Source organism: Gymnodraco acuticeps, unplaced genomic scaffold (genome assembly GCF_902827175.1).
Source record: "Gymnodraco acuticeps unplaced genomic scaffold, fGymAcu1.1, whole genome shotgun sequence".
Lineage (NCBI taxonomy): Eukaryota > Metazoa > Chordata > Actinopteri > Perciformes > Bathydraconidae > Gymnodraco > Gymnodraco acuticeps.
This window is the reverse complement of record NW_022992265.1, coordinates 1,525,491-1,547,106: the sequence shown is the minus strand read 5'-3', so window position 1 is coordinate 1,547,106 and position 21,616 is coordinate 1,525,491. Positions and strand designations below refer to the sequence as shown.

Below are 21,616 nucleotides of genomic sequence, written 5' to 3'. Positions count from 1 at the left end.
TGATGTATTGATCGCGCCTGACAGGGTGCTGTGGACCGATCAATCCTGATGGGCATGAGGAGCCTGTTAGGAGATTCTCCTGGGTCGTCAGGGTCACACAGACAATGGGCAATAGGAGAGAAATTAACTCATCAAGGAAAAGAGGTAGACGGAAAGATGGATGGATGCTTGAATAATAAGAGAAAGATTCTAGGGTTATGTCGAAAATAATTCAGTATGGCTTTAAAGAGGGAGATGGTTGTTCATTTGTGTATGCCTGCATGATTATGCATGCATGTGCCCATACAAATGAACCTGCTACTCTTGACCTCTACCATATTGATGCAGGAAAACAAACACTTGTGCAAATTAGAAGACCCATGCAGTGTGTGGACATTTTGTCCTGCATACGGCTTCTGTATATGGTAAGCAGCTGCCCGCTTCTTGACTTGGTTTTAATGGATTTAAAGTAAGGCCGCCTGACGGAAAAGAGGAATGCATTCCATCAACATGAAGGTAAGAGAATCTGCTGTCAAACAGGTGGATAGATTTAGATAATTAGGTACTAATAAAGCAGAACATAGAAAGAAAGGTGTAATGATGGTTGAGAAGCACTATCATCCGTCTTCGCTGTCCAGCATCTTCCCAGGATGCCTTATTTCCCCCTTGAGTACACTATGTCTGGCCTTACCCCAACTAATTGATAGCATGTACGTTCATTTAAGTCAGACATGAGTGGCTGCTATTAATGAAGGCGGAATGTGCTGCTCTGACAGTAAGGGCTCATGGGAGAGTGATCTACAGCTTGATGCACCGTCTACAGCAGACTCTTGAGTGGTGTTGAGAATCCATTACATTTCAAGAAGGCATTCACTGTGAACTCAGAAAGAATACATTTTCACAGTGAAATGACCCCTATAAACCTTCTATAGAGAAGAAACAAGATCAAAGTTTTTCTCTATTTCTTGAGAAAAATCATAGATAGCTTGTGGGAGGGGTCACTCGACAGTGTCAAACGTAAGATTGGGTTTGTTTGTGATTTATCAGCTAATATCGATGGGTCTGTCGTCCACAGTAGAATCCCATTTGCATTTAGCTCCCATAATTGCTGGAATTAATAGCACACACATTTACAAAGTATTGTCAGCCATGAAGTGATTATGGTAATCAGCAGATGAATTGGAAAAAAGCCATTTTAAACAGTTTTTTTTTTCTCCATCTCAAATGTGTTGATCGACTTCAATCATGTAAGTGCTCTAGAGAAGAGTGGCCATGAATTATCCGTGTTAATGATAGGTTTGTAGCTGGGCAAGGTTGTTTGCACTATAATGTGACAAAGCAAACACCCATGTGTTGTTTGTTTCAGAGTGTTCGTCAGCAGCACGTTGCAGCAGGGTCATGTTGGTGTAAAACATGCAACAATTACCTGGTGAGGTCAGAGTCCTGTGGAGAATGCTAAGTGCTGGTTGTCACTGTGGCATGGTGAGGTCAGGGGTCCCTTCTTTCAGTAGAATGCTCACATGTCACCTTTCTGCTATTTAAACAGAGGCCCCTTTGCCCCATCTCCTCTTATCTACCTCCTTTTTCTCCGCCTCTCCCCTTCTGCCCTCATATTTAATTCAGGAGCATGTGCTCTGTGTTGTGTGGGCTTATTTTTAAAGGAAGGACTGGAGGAGGGACTGACCGTGTTGGCCTCGTTCCTAATATTGACCCAACCATCTTCAATGGCTGATGAATGTTATACACTCCTTAAAAGTAGTAGACATAATAAGCATCATTATGTATTTTTTCTAGCACATCCAGTAACAGGGCGTGGGTGTGCAGAGGTCCATGCTGAAATGGACGCAGAGGCAGCAGTCATGCATGAGTGGAGCTCCTAGCTCTTCATTTAAAGACCTCTTTGGAGGAGGAGGATGCTTCTTGTGGCTTATTTTGCTTCCCCCACATTCAAACATGCTGTATGAAAATATGGCCCTCCGTCCCAGCTATCATGCATTCAGTTATTCAGTTATTCATGGCTTCAGGCTGAATAATGAAAGATGGTGGAAAAAACACTTCACTCTGTTTTTCAGTCTGCCTCTGTGTCTCTGACTTTTTTTTCTGTCTCTTGACTGGATTGCTACTTAGCGCTTGACTCCTATTGAGCAAGGCCATCTCCAGTTTAAGAGAAGTCAATAATATTGGGAAAAAAGTCACTAAAATGACATTTGGTGTTCAATAATGCTAATGTCATTTGAGAATGATTAGCTCATTTGGCGAACTAATCCAACTTTTGTCAGGGTTAGCACAGTTACAGAAATGCAGACCCAGGACAAACTTGCACAAACACTTTCTCTTTGTGCACTTCGACAAAATGCATTATCCAATGTGTTTTCATACTATTTTACAGCCATACAGTATGTTTGGTGAGAGCCTCAGGATCTTGACAGATATGTGCCATCAACCAGCCCAGAGTGATGCTGCACATGCATACAGAAGTGGCTCCTTTGACTGCTGCGCCGGAGTTGGCACCACTGTTCTGCTCTTTAATGTGGCAGTGGGAGATCGAGGTGTTTGAAGACATTACACAAGTCTTTATTCTTCAGCTACAATCATTGTGAGGCAAGAGATCCAGCTCTGGGACAAAACTGGATCTAGAACATTTTCTTTGTTTTACAGTATTACATGCAACATAGAAGGATACAGTTCTCTTACATCACCTGAGATCTAAATACATGATGCATGTATGTTGAAAGACACATACATACAACATCTGGTTAAGGTCTGTAGTTAGTTGACGATTATTAGGGAAGGCATTGTCTGTGTCTATATGTATAGTGTAATAAATTAGCATTTGCCAAAACAGACACACGGTTGTTTTATGCTCATTTATCTTGATTAAGACTCCTATGGAGAACACATTAACCCAGAAGGCATGATCAGTCATTGAAGCTCCCATACATACAGCATGTACCTGTTTGGCTGTGTGTGTCCAGCAGGGGGCAGACCACCAGACAGGCAAAACAATCTTGTGGAAGCTGTTATCTGTATGTGTAGCTAACTGAGAGAACTGATAAAACCACACACACACTAATTGGGTTTTATAGCAACCACAGTCCTGCAATGCTCTTTCATTACCCGGGGGACAGTGCGTCTGGTTGTCTCTACGTTAAGTCATACAGGGGGTTTATAGCATTAGTGTGTGTGTGTATGTATCATAGATATGTGTGTCAACCACCCCCACTGATCTGAGAGTGCAGTGACTGTATGCAATCAGGGATTCCAGCACTGGCAGAAAAACAGCAGCTCAAGTGGTGTGTGTCTGCAGCCACACTAAATGTGCAGCCCGACTACAGTCCCCCATAATGGCTCCCCAGTGTCCTACTTTCTGGGGTTAGACATGACGATTTCAAATGTCATTGTATCACAGTGACCTTTCAAGGACCTGGAATTAATCAAAGAAAGACATGTGCCTTCCCTCTCAAATGGCAAGAATGGTCACCTTTGATCCAAGCATTACATGGAATTGTCTTCAGAATTCAACTGATTTCAGGACGGTTCAAAAGCTATGCTCACTGTACAAAGTCTGTTCTATAAAATAAGTAGCGTTTGTGGTCTGTGTTTTTATCCTTTGCCGTAATAGGCATATTTTTTGACTCAAATAATGTGTTACGTTTTCTAGAACAAATTCTATAGGTGTAAGGTGAAGACATTTATGTCATTTGATATTGAAAAGATCATTATTTTTGTCTCGATTTATGAAAAGTATTATTGGTAACCCTTAAAAAAAAAAGCTTTCCTCAGGTGTAGATTCCCTATGACTAGTTCATGTCTACATCTTATGTGTCTGTCTGTATACCCATCTGTTATCAGCAAATGTCCTTTTTAAGCGTTAATGTTGCCTGTGTTCGTAACACAGGCACACAGCTCCACTATAAAACAATCATGGGTCTAATTCACAGTGGACCTGGCAACAGCAATACCCTCTCCACCCTTCCCTTAGTCTATCTTTAGAAGTTCTGGCTCAGTAGTTCTAGCTCCTTGAATTATTAGCTAATTGCCAGGTGAAATCAGTATTGATTGTGTTCCACAGCAGCTCGTGCTGATAGCACCATATAGCTGGTTGCAAATCTCCTGCTGGGGGATATCAAAGCTGGGGACTGTAAAGATAAAGGACACTGCGTGGGTGGAAGTGGACATTTTGCACACATACAAACACACACACACACATTCATACACGCATTTCATGTACAAACACACATACAGTGTTTTTAGCATTGCTTCTTTGCTGCAGTATATGTGCCCTGGAGAGCTGTGGGATCACTGTGCTGTGCTGCTGTTGAGCCACTGTCTTGTCCTTGCTATGTAGGTCATTGGTGCCCTCCAACGATATCCTATCCCATCCGCACTGCAGTCAATACTGTTGACAGAACTCCAAATAGCCTGGGATTAGAAGTTGCTTCATTAACTTTGTTCCTTTGCCTAAATGATTAACCTCACATCTCCAGCCTAAATAAATGTATTGGACAAGTTTGTAGCACAAGCACATTACGAATCAGTCCTGTTAAAGCAGTATTTATGATGTGGTGGGATAAACAAGGAAGAATGAAATCGAGAGGTTTCAAAAAAATAAAGGGTGGGCTGAGGGGCACACCAGGAATGGTTTAGACACAGTGCGTTGCGCTGATCCTGAGCATGGCAGCCAGTGGTGTGTTTCAGATTGTTTTCCATTTGCATGATAATATGAGCATGGATTGACTCACACATAGACACACACACAAATGCACACACACTTCAGGATATTACACACAGACTGACAGTTCCAGCAGGCCAGATTACCTGAGTGTATCCTGGGTTTTTACTCCATGCCCTGAAATGAATGAAATTCCCCTCATTAGCACGCAGGTTACATAAACCTGGTTTACAGGTATATCCAGCTGCACTGAGGCAGTAAGCTGATTATAGATGGGACTAACACAATTACTCTTCTGTAATGCAATTAACACGAGTTGGATTGTGAAATAAGCAACCGGACTGTCATGCGGATTCTCTCAAGATGTAGAGCTCCTCCACAGAATGGCGCCAGAGAAACTATAGCTCCAATAAATCATTTAATCATTCTGCTAAGCTAGATAATATCAGAGCATTTCAGCACACATGCTGAAGTCTTTAAGATAGCATGTAAATGCTGAAACATGTGAATGTGCTATGTAGTAAATCGTCTGTATGTGGGTTGTGTGTGCAAGTTTGTTGTCTCCTAGGATTGTATTTATCTCAGTATGGGCTAATGGAGTGCATATGAGTGTAACTCCTGCTATTTCAGTGCAGTATAGAGTGATCAGTTTGTTATTATAGCTGTTGGTGCATTGCCCTGCCGTGTGCTGGGCAAATGCTTTCTATACATACTGACAGACTCTGCAGCACAGACACTTGAAAATGTAATCTGTGTGTGTGGTACTTAGGTGAGCCTAATGTAGCAGTGATTTGCTGAGCAGGCAACAGCACTGCTACAATTTATTCCCAGTATTTAGATGTTATGTGCATCATTCAATCACACCTCAGCAGACGCACATAAAGTATATAGCCCATCTTAAGGATGATAATGGTGCTGGTTGTACAGGGGGGAATTTTTCAGATGCACATTCTGACTAAATGGTGTATTGCTTCTTCCCCCTCAATCATAAACAGCCCCCACGTATACACACTTGGATACAAACAAATCCTGATCCATGGGTGAGGCTGTTGTAAAGGTCATCCCCGTATCCAGTTACATTTTTGCTCTTCCTTTAGAGTTAAGATCTATAAAGTGATCAATACATCTCTGTAAATGTCTCTACATCAGGGCTGCATGTGATGTAACACCCCGCCTGCTTTCTGACAGACAACAGCCTTCCTCTGCCCACAAACCTGAACTGTATCATCCCCCTGCAAAGCCACCCACCTCGAACATGGCCAGACCTTTAGACTTGATGGATGCCAGAACATGGTTCAAAGTCCTCTGTAAGGTTCTGATCCAGAACCAGCGGATAATTCCTGGTATGGAACATGTGTCACCTGTGATATACAGTGGTGAACAAAGTGTCCTAAGGTGTGGGATTCTTCCTTTCAGGCAGTATTGATTGAAGGAAAGATGATCTGAGGAGGCCATTAGGAGGATTGAGGATGGGGGAACAAGCATGGACTGTGATGAACACCTCTCTAATCATTATGCCACGTACAGCACTGCCTACAGCATCAGCCTCACATACAGATACACACACACACACAGGCAGCAAAGTAAGATTAGTTAAGAGTTTACAGCAGTTTTACATTTATTTGAATGTATTCTACGTGCCCATTTTATATCGTCATGTTGTGTGGCTGGCTCCTCATCTGCACCAATATACGCATGACTGCACACCACTGATGGGTGGGGCTCTGTCACAATGAGCCCAAGGAGAAACAGTGTTGGTGTACACACACAGACACATTTAATTTTGATTATTTCTCCCAGTATCTTCTTGGTCCAGGCATACCGATTGGTGTCTGGGGAAAGAAGCTGAGTACAGTAAACTGGGCTCTACAGCTGCTGTGAACACCTCCTTTCCTGCCTGTTCTGCATTACAGTGTGGAGCACACTTGCACTTGGGGCTTGGGGGCTCATCACACTAAGCAAGATAAAAGCTGCTCAACTCCAGCCGAGAGCTTAATTAAAACGGGGGCTGCCATAGCAGAGTGACACCTTTTACAAGCTCCTAACGGCTCTCTGCTCGCCGTTACTGCCAATCCAATTATAGACCAAAACAATCAAATAGACACGGAAGGAGCTGCAGCAAATAGGCTGGCATAAAGAAAAAGAGGGGGAAGCTATTAAAGATTATATGGAGATTTGCACAGTGGACTGCAGAATCAGACTGCAGTGTTTTCATTTGCACCCGTGATGCCCGTGTAAGTATGCCACCCCACATAAGAGACTAAGCTTTTTCTGTGTGTGTGTTTTCTGCGGCCTCTGAGGGATTCCAGCCTGGACACAGTTGAGCAGCATCCTGCGGATTATCTTTCCATGTGGAAGGTCACTAACTCAATGTCGTGAGGGCAGAGCTCACACCATTATGCTGAAGACACAAACACCATCTAAACTTTTGTAGATCCAGCTAATCTGTATCCATGAATGATCCATGTGACGTTGTGCCACAGCACATCTATTACACTTAAACATCATAATAATTATTACATGAAGAAACAGTGTGGAGATGCACATATTAACATTTACACTGCAGGTGAGAGGTAGTGGTGGTGAGGATGTGTGAAATAATGAGATATTAAGACATTGTTTGAGGTGGTGTAGAAGATGACGGATGAAAAAGAATGCTCACTTGTCTCGTTCCTATAACACTAGGGTCCGCTAGACATAATACATTTGGGATTAAGGAATGGCATTTGCGTCCAGTTGCTTGGAATTGCATTACGTAAAAGCCAGTCAATGAGAATCTGCAGCATTTAGCAGCTTTCCAATGCGTTACACAATTGTGATTCAAAATGACTTGTTTATCTGAGTCTCCCTGTGTTAGGAGGCCCAGAGAACACTTTGAGTTAACACTTTGAGTTCTTAATATTTCACCATTACACCGGCAGCTCCCATACCGTATTATCTATCATGCTTAGATGGGACTGATGCAATAGGAGACTAAGAGAGAAGACATTAACAGGAGACATTTGCCTGAGTGCACTTGTTTATCTCCTCTTCTTCTCACTTTACTTCCTCTCCCCGATGCAGGAAGCAGACCCACCTGCTCCATCATGATGCCTCACTACCTCTGTCTGTGTTGTCTCTGTGCTGGAATTGGCAGGAAATCAATCCCACTCATCTACAAACCCCCTCCTCCCCTCCCCTTATTCTCCTTCCTTCACGTCGTACTCCCCCTTCCGGCTATAAAGTGTCCATTCTGGACTGAGCACAAGCATCAGCACAACATCACGCCTTATCAGAGCAGGCACAAAGACCCATGAGCACATTGTTCGTCAGTATCAGCCAGCTCCAGTTTCTGCGCACTGTCTGCATCTGCCAAGCCCCCCAAACATACTCGTGACCGTAAACAAGACAACAGAATAAAATTGGAGCTGCCACTGAAATGATTTTTGGGCAAAATGCATTTGTAATTGTAGCTGTTAATTACAGAGTGCTTTGAGAATGGAAAAAGATAGACATAAGGATACAGCACATCGTTATTTATTATGCAAATGTATTCCATTTTAGACACAATTAAGTGATTAGAAAGCTGTCGCTCTCTGCTCTCTTTCTTCTCCTTGTCCTTACTTGTCTTTTTCTTTGCTTTTCAGCATATTACTGTAATGAAGCCATTACTTCTTCAAGTGAATTTTAATGAGTTTTTAACTAACATTTTAATGAGCTATACATTACCATAAAGCATGGATTAGGCTAAATTGAATTGTGTGTGTGCTTGTGAGTGTGTCTGCGTGTTGGTATTGTTCGGGGAAAGTGGTTCATTGAGAGTTAATGATATTGTCTCAGGAGCAGCACGGCACATTTGTCCTGGATCAGCCAGCAGAATCGCCCACTGCGGTCCTATTGTCATCATTGTGCTGCCTAGGGGCTTGTTAGTCCAAATTAGGGGTGATCTTTGAAAAATCAGCTTCGACCGGGCTACTGTTTGAATAAGGCTGTTTGTTCAGTCTTATCTAATGAATCAGAGTTAGAGGCACACTATGTGGTATGAGTTTGATGAAATGCACTCTGTTCATTTGCAGTCAGCCCCATCCATTCAGCACCTTTGTGCTCCTCACTACCTCTTCAGTTTGACCTTGATCAGGCATCCTCTCCTCATCCCCTACTGTGTTGTGTTATGCCTTGCCCCTTTTCCCTCCAGTTTCTCGCCGTAGCAAACATTCCTTCTGTTAAATATGCTCATTCTGTACGTTATCGCCTCCTGCCATTTCCCCCACTATGGCATCACTGCCGACCATATGATTCTCTTTACCTTCGCTCCTTTCCATATTTCCTCCATCTTATCTGTGAAAGTGACAGTGTTATTTACAATCCCTTGGCTGAGGATTTGCAGATAGGGAGAATGGCGGTGGAGATCATATCAGGCTTCACCATGGTCTATGGAGAATGATCGCTTGTGCAGGGATATGGCTTCATCTGCAGAGTGCAGAGGCAGCGCTGACAGACCAGTGGAAGTGAGTGGAGGAGAAGCAAAGCATGGCACGAAGCTGTGGCATTGGAAACAAATAGCCAGAGAAAAATAATGACCTCTGATGCTGAAGAATAAGACAGGCAGAGAGATGGTGATGAGTTGTGCTAATGATGAGACTCATTTCTCAGGAGGTATAGCCGTGGGCATTGCCAGACGTCCATATTTTTTCAGCTGTTTCTCTGGTCTGACCTGCAACCCCTCGGTGGAGGAATATAGAGGGTATGTGTGAACCTGCTTCTAGCCTGCCTGCTGAGGGGGTAATTTCTGCATCTGGATGGGGGGCAAAGGTTAGTTCTGGCCAGTGGGAGGGCAAATGAGCGAGACCGAGGGGGTGAAAGCTTGCATCCAGACAAATGGAGCACATCTCCTTTCACAGTGTGGTAATATATAGTGTGGCATTATCCTTCTGCTGCCTTCAGCGTCAACAGTAATACAAAACATCAATGACAGCACATAGAGTGGATTTTGTATGTTTTGTCAAGTGACACATATATTGTCTCTCTCTAAGGGTGGAACTGAAACTGGTGGTATTGTAATAGCACTCTGCCGGATGAAGCGCAAAAAGCACTTGAACAAAATGATATTATAGCTTGGAGCTACCTCTCTTCAGCTTTAACAGGTTGTGTGTGTGTGTGTGCGTGTGTGTGTGTGTGTGTGTGTGTGTGTGTGTGTGTGTGTGTGTGTGTGTGTGTGTGTGTGTGTGTGTGTGTGTGTGTGTGTGTGTGTGTGTGTGTGTGTGTGTGTGTGTGTGTGTGTGTGTGTGTGTGTGTGTGTGTGTGTGTGTGTGTGTGTGTGTGTGTGTGTGTGTGTGTGTGTGTGTGTGTGTGTGTGTGTGCATGGTTTATTTTTTAATCAGAGTGTGGGTAGAAGGTGCTGGGTCTGGGTGCCGGGGTATGGCCCCGGGCTTCTAGCTGTTGTAATCTCTCTCTGTGTTTCTTAGCCCCTGACCCAGGAGAATATCTGAAAGCAAAGGGGTTCTTTTCGGCAGTAAATAGGGGGGGGGGGGGGGGGGGAAGTAATAACAACTAAACAAAAATACACAAATATTAACATTTTCAGTATTACAAAAAGACACCAAGCCCTGCAGCTTTTACAGTTGTGTCAGGTTTGTGCATAGTTGCCTGTGTGTGGTGAAATGTCATATTGATGTGAATGTCAAAACTGAGGAGGGGAAATACATATTCTTCACACATCAGTGTGCGGTGTTGTGGCATGAGTGCAACCTTTGTGAACCAGAGCTAGGTACCCTCCTGTAGCAGAGTGCATTTGTCAGCACTTATCTCAGTATGCAGGCTGGACGCTTCAGTCAGGACTTCCCACTAATCTCACTGACCAGCAGTGTCATCCTCTGCTGAGTAATATCTTGGGAAGGAAAAGAGCAGCAATGTACAAAATATCTCTCCTCACCTGTCTTCGCCCTGCCACCTCTTTGCTATGCTGAAGGGTGCTGTCATGTATTTGCGCCGGGACACATTATTTGTACACACACACACACACACACACACACACACACACACACACACACACACACACACACACACACACACACACACACACACTACCGAGGTGGACCTCCCTGATGGTTGCTGGCACAGGCCTTCCCTGCCAATGTTGGACAATCTGCTTTTCAGAGTAACTGTGTGGGTGTCTTCTTTGTATTTTTATTTTGGCAAAGACCTCAACCCCTTGGCTGTTTCCTTGCGCATCTTGCAACCTGACTCCCTCCCCTTTAAAAGTTGCAGCTGTTGAAACAGTGCCAGCTTTAAGAGCTGCACGTTTGCCATGTTTTGCCCCCTGCCTGATGCTCCTTCTTTCCAATCAGCCCACTCCTCTGATTTGTGGAGTTAAATAAATAGAGAAGAAGCAAAGACAGATTAATATTATTCAGATATGGGTTCTTTTAGCCCGCAGCAGGATTGACAGATGTAGCATTTGCCAACAGAGGGGTGTAAATGTATAATATATAAATATTAATAAGCAAGACGGCAGAGTTTGAGGCCTACTGGAACTCCATGGGAGGTGAGATGTTTTCAGTGGAAGAAGAGCTGAGTGTTTCAGGGGGATAGAAAGCCAATTACCTTATGTCTGTCGGCTGATTCGGATCTGAATGCCTACAGGGCCTCCTAGTTGGAGCAGGAGTTCAATTTCTGACAACAAATGCACAAACCCACCTAATGATTCACACATACCAGATGCACTTCTCACAGATTAACAGAGAAAAGCAGCCGTATTCACATCATTCACTTGCTTTAGGACCTCCGGCAGAGGGTGGTTCAGCCCACAGTGGTGCCTGCGGGCAACAATTTGAGAGATACATGCTCATACTGTAATGAAGCTAGAAACGTTCACTAAGTAGATATTTAAGTTGTGTGTTTGCGCTCTAACCGTAGGAATGTGACCTTGTGGTTACAATTAGATTGTTTAATAAAGTGTGTTTTGATTGAACCCTCCCCTCATTTACTTAGTACATCAAACTGGTTAGAGTGTAGTCTTGGTATTAGCAAGCCCTGAACCAACACACAGAGGCATAATCCCTCACCAGTGGTATCTGTTTGTTTGCTTGTTGCTGTTTGCAATCCACTGTTTATCCTGTTCTCAAAAAAGCGTGTGTGTACATTGTATTCATTTAGCTGGATTGTATGGTTTCTCTCTTTTTCATTATTCTCTTTTCACATTTGTTGTATTAATTTAGATTGCAGGGCAGAGATGCATTTAGTGTGACGTACATAGTGCCTTGTAGTATGAGACTTTAGAACAGACAGCGTGGCACAGGCACCGTAATGATGCACCTAATGTGTGTTTATGTTGTCACTCCTCTGTTTCAAACAAAATTGATTCTGACAAAATCCCATGGGTGCTATCAGCAATGAATGGAAAGGAGCAATTAAATCCATCGCCATCGTGAAAACATCAGGCTGTGTATGGCCCAAACCAGGCTATGATTTTAAACAGCATGACTTCTGTTTGTAATGCAAATACCCCGAGCCCAGTGGTGGTGGCTGATATCCCTGGCCAGGCGGTCGCCACTCTGGATTCGGCTAATTACCTTAGCCCTTTATAGGGCAGCCCTGCATTAGAGAGAGAAATCCTCTATCTCTTCTGTATTCTGTCCCATTACCCCTGTGTAAAGGTTTCATTTGAATTCATGTCACACAAAAGTCCCACTCTGTACCCCTGTGCATCCCCAGGATAATTGGGTTGAAAGCTTCCTCTCCTCCTCCGCCTCTCTCCCCCTTGGTCTAAATAAATAAATAAAAAGACAATGGCTCTCTGTAGAGAGGGTAAGGAGAGTGAATGAAGAGATGAGAGAAGCCTGCAGCGCAGGGACCAGTTATCCCCTCTTATAATCCTAGCCCTCCCCACCATTGTCCCCGGTGCTATGTGGAATTTACATAAGGACCTATGGTGCTGCCCTTAATTTAGCCCTTCTCAAGCGTCTTCAAACATCCTCCAACAAGCTCAGTCCTTTTATCCTTCAGAGGAATAATGTGTCCCTCGCTCCCGCGTGGATGGACACTGCTGTAGCTGAAATGTATATAGTGCATCTCTTTGGATTCGATTTATTGCAGATCAAATGGAGATAGATCTGTTTGAGTACACACAGCAGGGGGGGAAGCCAGAACTACCCCCAGTTTATACCTTTCTAATGCATTAGGTATTATGTATGTGAAATTATTATGGAAGGTGTATCCTGCTAGTATGTTTGCATACATTTGTGCATTCATATTGACATGCTTGTGTGTTTGACAGCAGATCGCCATGTTTGATAATGATCTGGTGTTGTGTGTTTTGCTGAGCACTATCCTGGGTGAGAGGCTATCTCTGTGATGAAAGGCCTACCTGAGGGGTATACAAGCTGGCCATAGTTGTTCACCAGACCACCTACTGTTTTGTTGTGCATTAACACATATCTGTAGGTGTGAGTGTGTAAGTCTGTGAGTGTGTACATGCAAGCAGAGTGAAGCCGTGTTGCACCATGTGAGCTCTCACATGTGAATGACATCAGGCTTCAGGGCATTCTGTATCTGTTTGTTCTGCTGCCTCCTCAGGGACCTCCATTAGCTCCAATTAGCCTTCACTTGTGCTGGCTTTGTCAGATGAAGCGGCACACCCCATTCAAAATAGCCACGATATAAGCTGTATACATTCACGCTGTGTTATAAAAATTGTAGACTTAAACATTTGCACTCTTCCTGAACTATTTATTTCCTTTTTGTTGTCAGTGCTGCGAGATGACTTCAGACAGAACCCGACAGACGTGGTGGTGGCCGCAGGAGAACCAGCAATCCTTGAGTGTGTTCCGCCCCGAGGCCACCCTGAACCCACCATCTACTGGAAGAAAGACAAAGTGCGAATTGATGACAAGGATGACAGGATAACTGTAAGTACTATTTCTATCTGTTTTAATACCTGGACTCAATAGTTCGAACTACTGTCAATGTCTCTCACTTTCAGTTTCTGGGCACAACTCATGCTGCTATCATCGAACACATTTAGCAGTGTTTTTTAGTGTTTGATGAAAGTATAATCATTTGGTTGCTTCAGTTCAACGCAAGAAAAAACTAAATACATTTTGACAACAGCTGAAAGAAATGCATTATCTTTGTATTAAACCAAAAACTCTCTGTTTCTCTAGATTCGAGGAGGGAAGTTAATGATCTCCAACACACGAAAGAGCGACGCTGGCATGTACATCTGTGTGGGAACCAACATGGTCGGAGAGAGGGACAGTGAGACAGCACAAGTCACCGTGTTTGGTAAGATTTATTTGGAAATGTTGTCTTCAATGATGTCGCAGAGCGACTTTTGTATTGTATATTCCTGTTGATCATGCTTTTAAAGGTTTTGACTATATTTCTCTATCAATATAATGACCATAGAAAATATGAATGAATGGACTAAGAGAGTTATGAAAGCAAGAGTTAGTAGACAGAAGGTCACCAGTCTGAAAGAAGAAACCACTGTGTGGAAAATAGAAGAAATTGAATTTTCATTACCCACTAACATAATCCCACTACATTATATAATAATATGTTCCTTTTCTATCCTCGGTGCCCATCATGCAGAACGACCGACCTTCCTCCGGAGGCCCATCAACCAGGTGGTCCTGGAAGAGGAGACGGTGGAGTTTCGCTGCCAAGTACAGGGAGACCCTCAGCCAAATGTACGCTGGAGGAAAGACGACGTTGATGTCCCTCGTGGAAGGTAGAGGAACATTCTTTAAAAATATGCTTTATTTCTATAGAGAGCTTCCTTAATATAGTAATGAAATGTATGTGTGGGTTTGCAGCACCACCACCAATGTGACAGGTTGCACGTTATATAAAGGAGCTGTGGAGGCATTAATGTCAATCTGAGGGACAGTTTTGAAGTAATCATAGCCCTCACTGACAGCGCTCACCTGGCCTGGCTGCTAAGGGATATTTCAAATCTTATTTAGGCTCTACACAATGCATATTTCACATTCTGGATGGAATGAGCCCACCCTTTGGTATCCCATAACACGGCTCCCACAGCCAGAGGGGTAGACATTGTATCTTGTCAAGGAAAGAGTCTGCATGAAAACAACCAGAAACTGAGCTAGACAATTAAAAGTGAGTGACAGGTAAGTTGGCAGGGAGGCTAAAAGGTAGACATCTACAGGAGCAGAAAATAGGCCCCATTGCAAAGCAGACCAAGACAGATAGAAAGACAGCAGATATACAGATACATAGTATAGCTGCTGACGTGGCCCTCAAGTGTCTGTGTACAGGTGCAGCTATTCAGGTGAAGTCTTGGCACAGACACCTCATAAAAGGATAATCACTCCCTCTCTTACACATTTAACCCCTTTCAGTGTCTATACCCTTGCTGACATGACACATGCATTCACTCACAGCTGCAAAAACACACAGTGATCAAATAAAATAGGGAATACAAGTCTGTACCAAGAAAGCATCGTTGCCAGATAGTCTGGCTCACTTCCTGTAAAAAGCTACTGATGACATAGAAAAGCTGTTGCTTCTTGGTCCCGTGTGTTGGCCTGTTGCTTCACCATGAGTCACTGAACTCCCAGTCAATAGTAGTGTCATTGTCGGGAGTGGACTTCAAAGAGACCAGCGTTTTTTGTCCCTAGCAAACTAGCCAGCCACACACTGCTTGGATCACCTCATAAAAACATACACTCAGTGGACCTGACATCTCTCAAGGCTAGCCGCAGAGCTGTGCGTGGGCGGGTTGTTTGTGTCTGATAAGGATTTGGTTCACTGGGCAGTTCGACACGAGCACTGTGCCAAAGCAAACACATATAAGTACTTCACTCATGCCTTTGATAGGGAGTTGGCTCAGGAAATGAGTTCATTTTGTACACTAATTAACAGATTTATAACTGAGTAGGAGGAGAGTCATGTGCTTCCGTCCTTGCGTACCGTCTTGTCCCTTTGAAGTTATGCCTTATTCGGATATTAAAAAAAGAACAGAAAACAATAAAAAAGACACTGCCAAACAAATGTTTCTAATTACAATGAGAATCCTTTAGTTTCCCTCACTATATTTAATTCTGCAGACGCAGAAAGCAAGCACGAAGACTGCAATATTCAAATTCTGACATTTTCTGCTGCCTTTGTTGAATGGCTAAAAGAAAACTCGTATTTTAAAGTGACTGAGTGTTCCTGCTTTCCCTACCATGTATCCTCACTTAATAATCATCAAACAATGCCTTCTCTGACTGACAGAAGAATGGTTGAAAATCCCACACAGGAGTAGTTTCCAGTAAGATAACTGGCATGTGCTCAGAAAAACAAGAAGAAATAGAGGCAGCTGATGTGTCACCACCCCGTAGGCGTCAAACAGTAATGGTCTTAACCATAGGAGTAAACGATTAAAGATCAAGCACTTCTATATGCAGCGAGGAGTGGTCTTTGTCTGCTCTTTACCTCAAAAGGTTACACTGTCCTTATTATTATGTTAAGCTGTAAAAGGAGGGACTTAGTAAAGTGGCTCCTTCTTTACCATCAAATCGTTTTAACTTGTCTTTGCTGGTCCCTTTACACTTGTGCGTGCCTGTTTTTTCATGTGTGTGTTTGTGTATAATTGTTATACTAGGAAGAAGGGAAATGGAGCCTCAGCTGAGTAAACAGGTCTTTAATATGCTCAGTGGTTTCAGCAGCCTCCCAGGCAAACACATGCACACACTGGCACATAGACATAAGGCCCATCAGGATGGCACTGGCTTCAGTCTCTGGGATAGAAAAAGGAAAAAGAGACAGCACAAGGATTGTTTCAATTAGAGGACAGAGACAATAGTGATGCTCTTTTGCCTCTGTGTGGGAGTTTTACTGCGTTTGTTAAAAAAAAACTGGATTAAAATCAAACCAGCTTTTCTACTCTAGGAGACTGGCCAACAAGCTTTGGTACGGCAAAGTAATACAATAGGTACATTTTTCAGTATGAGGCCAAATCCCTAGACATATCCCTGTGAAACCATTCAAATAACAGTCTGGTACATGTCAGAGTCAAATACATAGCTACTGTATAAGTGTTGAGTAACAACAGGTGCATTATAACTGCAGGGGCATTAATTATGATATTGAGCTTAAATATTAGCATTGACTTTTGATCCAAATCTAAATAAGAAATATTTAGAAATAACCAAATTGACGTGGATATTTTAAAGCACTGTCTGGACTGTGTTCAACCCAACGCCTAATAACAGGATCTTGTTATTTAAGAAACAAATATACCATTTTATATAAGTGTTGATATCAAATGCTTCTTTCCGAATTCCAATCAAACCATTTCATTATTAAGAGGATGGGAGTCTTTGAGTTGTTACATACATGTAGTCCACCACAAATACATGTACTAATAGCCAGGCCATGACAGAATGATAACCGGCTGCTGAAATTAGATCAGCCGTTTGGTAACATTGCAGGTTCTTACTCTCGTAATGGTTTTTCCTTAAATGCACATCATGATCACGTTTTAATGCTGATTGCATTACAACAACAAAAAAAGCCTTTATCTCATATTGTACGCATATGGTGGTGCAATCTTTTTACCAAGACAGTTTACCTAAAATTAGATTAATGTCATATATTTTGTCATTTTGCAGCCCTAGTAATCCTTAAACCAGAAAACATATCATTTTTAAGAGCAGCTTCATTTGGAATTCTATCAGGATCATATTACTATCAGTCTGTAAAGCATCTCTGCTGATTCTTGGGGAAAGTACAGAATAGCTGCTCCCACATCAGAGAGCCAGGAGAGGAGAACCAGGGAGCTTTGTGTCTCCAAATGGAAGAGTCTCCACCATAGTCTATGAATCCCAGTAAAAAGACTTTGCCAGTGTGTGTTATCTCCCACTGGCTACCAGCTCAGTGTTTGGCCTCGTCATTCCCTCCTTTGGTTTCCCTTTCCCTCCTTGTTTGCTCCGGACCCCTGTGCCCTCTGCTGTGCCTTATCAGAGCCTCTTTGGTCCTGCAGTCTATCTGTATTCAGGCCCCCTGTCCCCATTGACCTCCACAGCACAGCTTCTGCAACATTCAGCAGAAAAAAGCCTTTATTTCTGACTCATTCCCTTCGTGGTTTTGCACCGGTGTGGGTTTGTCTATGATAGAGGTGTGTGGGTCATTATATTTGAGAGAGCTGTTAAAGCTAGTGTGACAGGAGCGTCTGCGTTATGCTGACCATCCAGTTTCAGTGGTTTCTCACCTCTGCAGCAAAATGAAAAGACGGCAAGCTATGGTTCCTGTCTCCATTACTTCCCCTGATATATAAGTGGATACATCTGGTATTTATGAGTGTGCATGTGTATGGGGGGTGCTGAGTGCAATAGCAGTATGATGCTCAGCAGTGGTTTATTGATTGTGTCAACAGTAAACTAATGGGTATAAAACAAGAATACTCTGTTTATGAAATTCTGAATATAGAAATGTTAGTTTTGCATTAATTAGGATGATACACAGTGGATAATTCATCATGTATAAGAGCTTTTCATCCTCATGGAAAGAAAGAAAATTACCTCTCAATTGCTAAGAAAGCCTAGATGACTTACCTCAGCATATACATGTGACTTTCTCAGGGCCCTTGGTACGAGAGTATCCTTTGTTCTTCACACCCGCTCACCGAAAGAGAAAGAGTAGGAGTGTCTTCTTGGCATCAGTCAATAAGCTATACTTTGCTCTTTTGTTTTCTCTATCTCCATTTCCAGATTTACCATACTGACCGCTCCAAACCTCTTTTGAATAAGTAAAGACTTCACTGCTGCCACTGTGGCACTGGAGAGAAGTCACTCTTTTAAAGGCACATTTCGGATCAGTTTACTACCCACAAACCACCAGCCTTACAATAAGGGTCAAAGTCTTTCCAAACTGATCTTATATCAATATAGGATATGGTGCTGAATGTAAGTCAGACTGACAGTAGGCCCTGACCCTGCTGATGCTTCAGAGATGCCAGTAGGGAGTAGAGTTCTGGCTAAGGGCCTTACAAAAGGAAGATGAGAAGCGATAGGGGTTAATTGATTCCCTCTCTTAGCCCTGGACAGGTAGTCTCCAGCTCTTTTGATCAGGATGTGCTAAAGTAGCTGTTGGATGGTGTGAAACTGGATCAGACTGACAGAATGAAATGGAGCAGAGAGGGGACTTTGTGTTAGAACAGCATGGCCAGAGAGCAGGCCTGAATTGGTCCTCTGCCGTATCTTGAGTCAGAGTTGGCGCACAACCCTTCTGCCTACAGCCGGCCCCATTCATGTACACACAGAGACAGAGCAGATAAGATCCTCTCAGGTCGAGTCATTTTGTGGATAACAGTACGCACACATTCAGTCGGACACACTACCGAGATATACGATTCACTTAATGCGGGTGAATTGGCACAAGTCTGAAGGTGGAACATGGGTGAGTGTGTTTCTGACGGATGGTTTCAAAGCAGATCATCTGCAGGACTTTTGAGATGTGATGCCTTTTAAAGTCTGTGCAATAAAGTTGTCATCTTTGCACAGCCTTCTTCGTGCAGCAAACACATCAAGTTGACAACCCAGGAAAATGCTGCTTTGTCTTGGCCTTTGCTTACATTCCCATCACTCCTCATCTTCCTGCAAGATTGAATGACTCGACACATGCGTGGAAATGTGTTGGATGATTGTGTACTCTGTTCTTTGTGTGAGTGCGTGTGTGTACAGCGTGCCTTTTCTCTGTTGAAAAGGAGGGAGAGTGAACTTGGCTCTCCTATCCTTTCCAAAGCCCTTCTACATGTGCAATTACATTCCTCCTCTAATAGAGAACAGAACTATGCCCAATTCAGTCTCAATAAAGAGCTACTGTTCCCTTTCTGTTACCTCTTATCCCTGAGTATTTCCACTCATCTTGTCATCTAGGCTGATTCCATATAGGAAGTTGATTACAGATTGATTGGGCTCATGTTTTCCCCTAATAAGTCCTGGACCAGCCTGAGGTTCTCTTTTGAGAGATTGATGGAGTAGAGACCTAGAACAAAAAGCATGTTGTCCAGTACATGTATACGTGGGTTATCCAAATGGTTAGGGCTCGGTCATGCAGATGTCAGACTGAAGGAAACTGTATGAGCAGTTGAACTGTTCACTTGTTTTGTTGTTTTGAGATTATAACATATTTGGCTCTAATACATTACCTTAACACAGTGTCACAACTAGGGCTGCTCAATTAATCGTATTTTAATCGCAATTACAATTTTGGCTTGCAACGATTATGAAAACAACATAATCGAAATAAAATGATTATTTATTTTTTAATTAAAAAAACATTTTGTATTGCTTTTTCAGTTGAATTATACTTAAAGTTCAGGGTAACCAACTGTTAAAAACATACCGTTCACATTTGTTTTTCAATAAATTGATGTTTTAAAAGTAAATGGATAATCGTTTTTAATAATTGTGATATCAATTATTGACCCAAATAATCGAGATTATGATTTTTGCCGTAATCGAGCAGCCCTAGTCACAACTATGTCTGTCACATTTTTAGAGGTCACAAGATTAACGTGGTCAAAAGTATTTGCAACATTTTGTTAGCCATGATGTTAGCATGGCTCTTTAGATGGTAATGTCCTTCTGCCATTGAATTGGTCAGTCCACCATTTTGGTCCAGACTGAAATGGACTTAGGTGATGCCCTGACTCTTTCTCTAGCGCCACCATGATGTTGACATGTGTGGATTTAAACAAAATGTCCTCACAACTATTCCATTGATTAACATGAGCTATAATATCAACGTGTAAGTTGCAGAGAGGTTCATTAAATTAATTCAAACCTAAACTTTGCATGCCCTGCTAACTTCAGATACAAAATGAATAATGATCTACCTTTAGCTGTACTTTATGATATCACTAATAAGCAAATGTTACATACCAAAATGTATCATCATTTTAAACTAGCATGATGAACACGGCAAACCTTCTACCTACAGTAGAATGCTGATGTTTGTTGACGCAGAGCTGCATATGGTTGGGTGTTTGAAAGTGCTCAAAAATATTTGTATCTTGTTCACTTGCTCTCATCTTTGTTTGTTTGGGAGTCATGGTGTTTTCCCTAAGCCATTGCCACTCTTTTGCTTATCTCCACCTCCTCTTGCAAGCCAGTAGTTCATGTTGAGCTTCCCATTGAAGCCTGGGGCATGTTGTGGGAGGATTCTCGTTCTATTAGCTTGTTTATTCTTCATCTGACAACAGGCTTGTCACAAAATGTGCTGTAGATGCCTGTCTCTCAGTTTCAACAATAAATGCTTTATTCACGTCCCCCACCCTTACCTGAACTGTACATCCCCTTTCTCTAGAACAAAGCATTCAGTCATGACCCAGTCAAATAATCATTATGGCTCCTTAAGTACCTGTGTGGATAGGAGGAACTGGCAGTCAGAGTTGAGGAATGTGCTTCAATAAAGCTGCCTTTGAATGCTTGCTCAGGAAATGTCATAACAGCAGGTGAAAAAAAATACAGGACAGGACAGATTAGTTTTGCAGCTGCTAGTGGCAAGCAGCCATCAGTACACCTGATGGTCGAGCAGAGGGGTCTTTCCCACTCTGAGGGGAATGGACCATAGCATGCTGTTACTCTAAAATCACATCAGAAATGTTCGTTGTAAATCAAAGACTGTTGCCATATCTAATAGTCCAATGTATTATCCACAGTAAACAGTTACCCTAAAATACCTCATAGTTTAAAATATAAATCACTTCTATTTAAATATCAGCAATTTCCCTGAAGAGACCAAAACCAGAAATATATGCATCCCTCTAGCAAGCTGTGTAGCCAAAGTCCAATATACCGTACTCCTCTGTGCCACAGAGCTCTATTGTCATCTAAAGGCCATTAAAAACACATAAAAGAGTCATACTTTTGGACCGGGTGGCATATTTCTTCATTACAATGAACATGGCCAGTGTAGTTCTGAAATAACTTTGCGACTGCATTTTCCAATCTCTGAAGGGTTAGCACCATGTTTTAT

General features: G+C 42.6%; 1 protein-coding gene across 12 annotated transcripts in view; it reads left to right on the top strand.

Annotated features, from left to right (window-relative positions):
• The window catches only part of robo2 (roundabout, axon guidance receptor, homolog 2 (Drosophila)), a 284,651-nt gene that overhangs the window by 214,127 nt on the left and 48,908 nt on the right, over positions 1-21,616 (top strand). For all 12 annotated transcript variants that reach the window (XM_034207224.1, XM_034207222.1, XM_034207215.1 and 9 more), the window contains 3 exons: positions 13,379-13,536; positions 13,792-13,912; positions 14,222-14,360. In XM_034207224.1, coding sequence (XP_034063115.1) covers positions 13,379-13,536; positions 13,792-13,912; positions 14,222-14,360 — 418 coding nt within the window. The remainder of the gene's footprint in view (positions 1-13,378; positions 13,537-13,791; positions 13,913-14,221; positions 14,361-21,616) is intronic.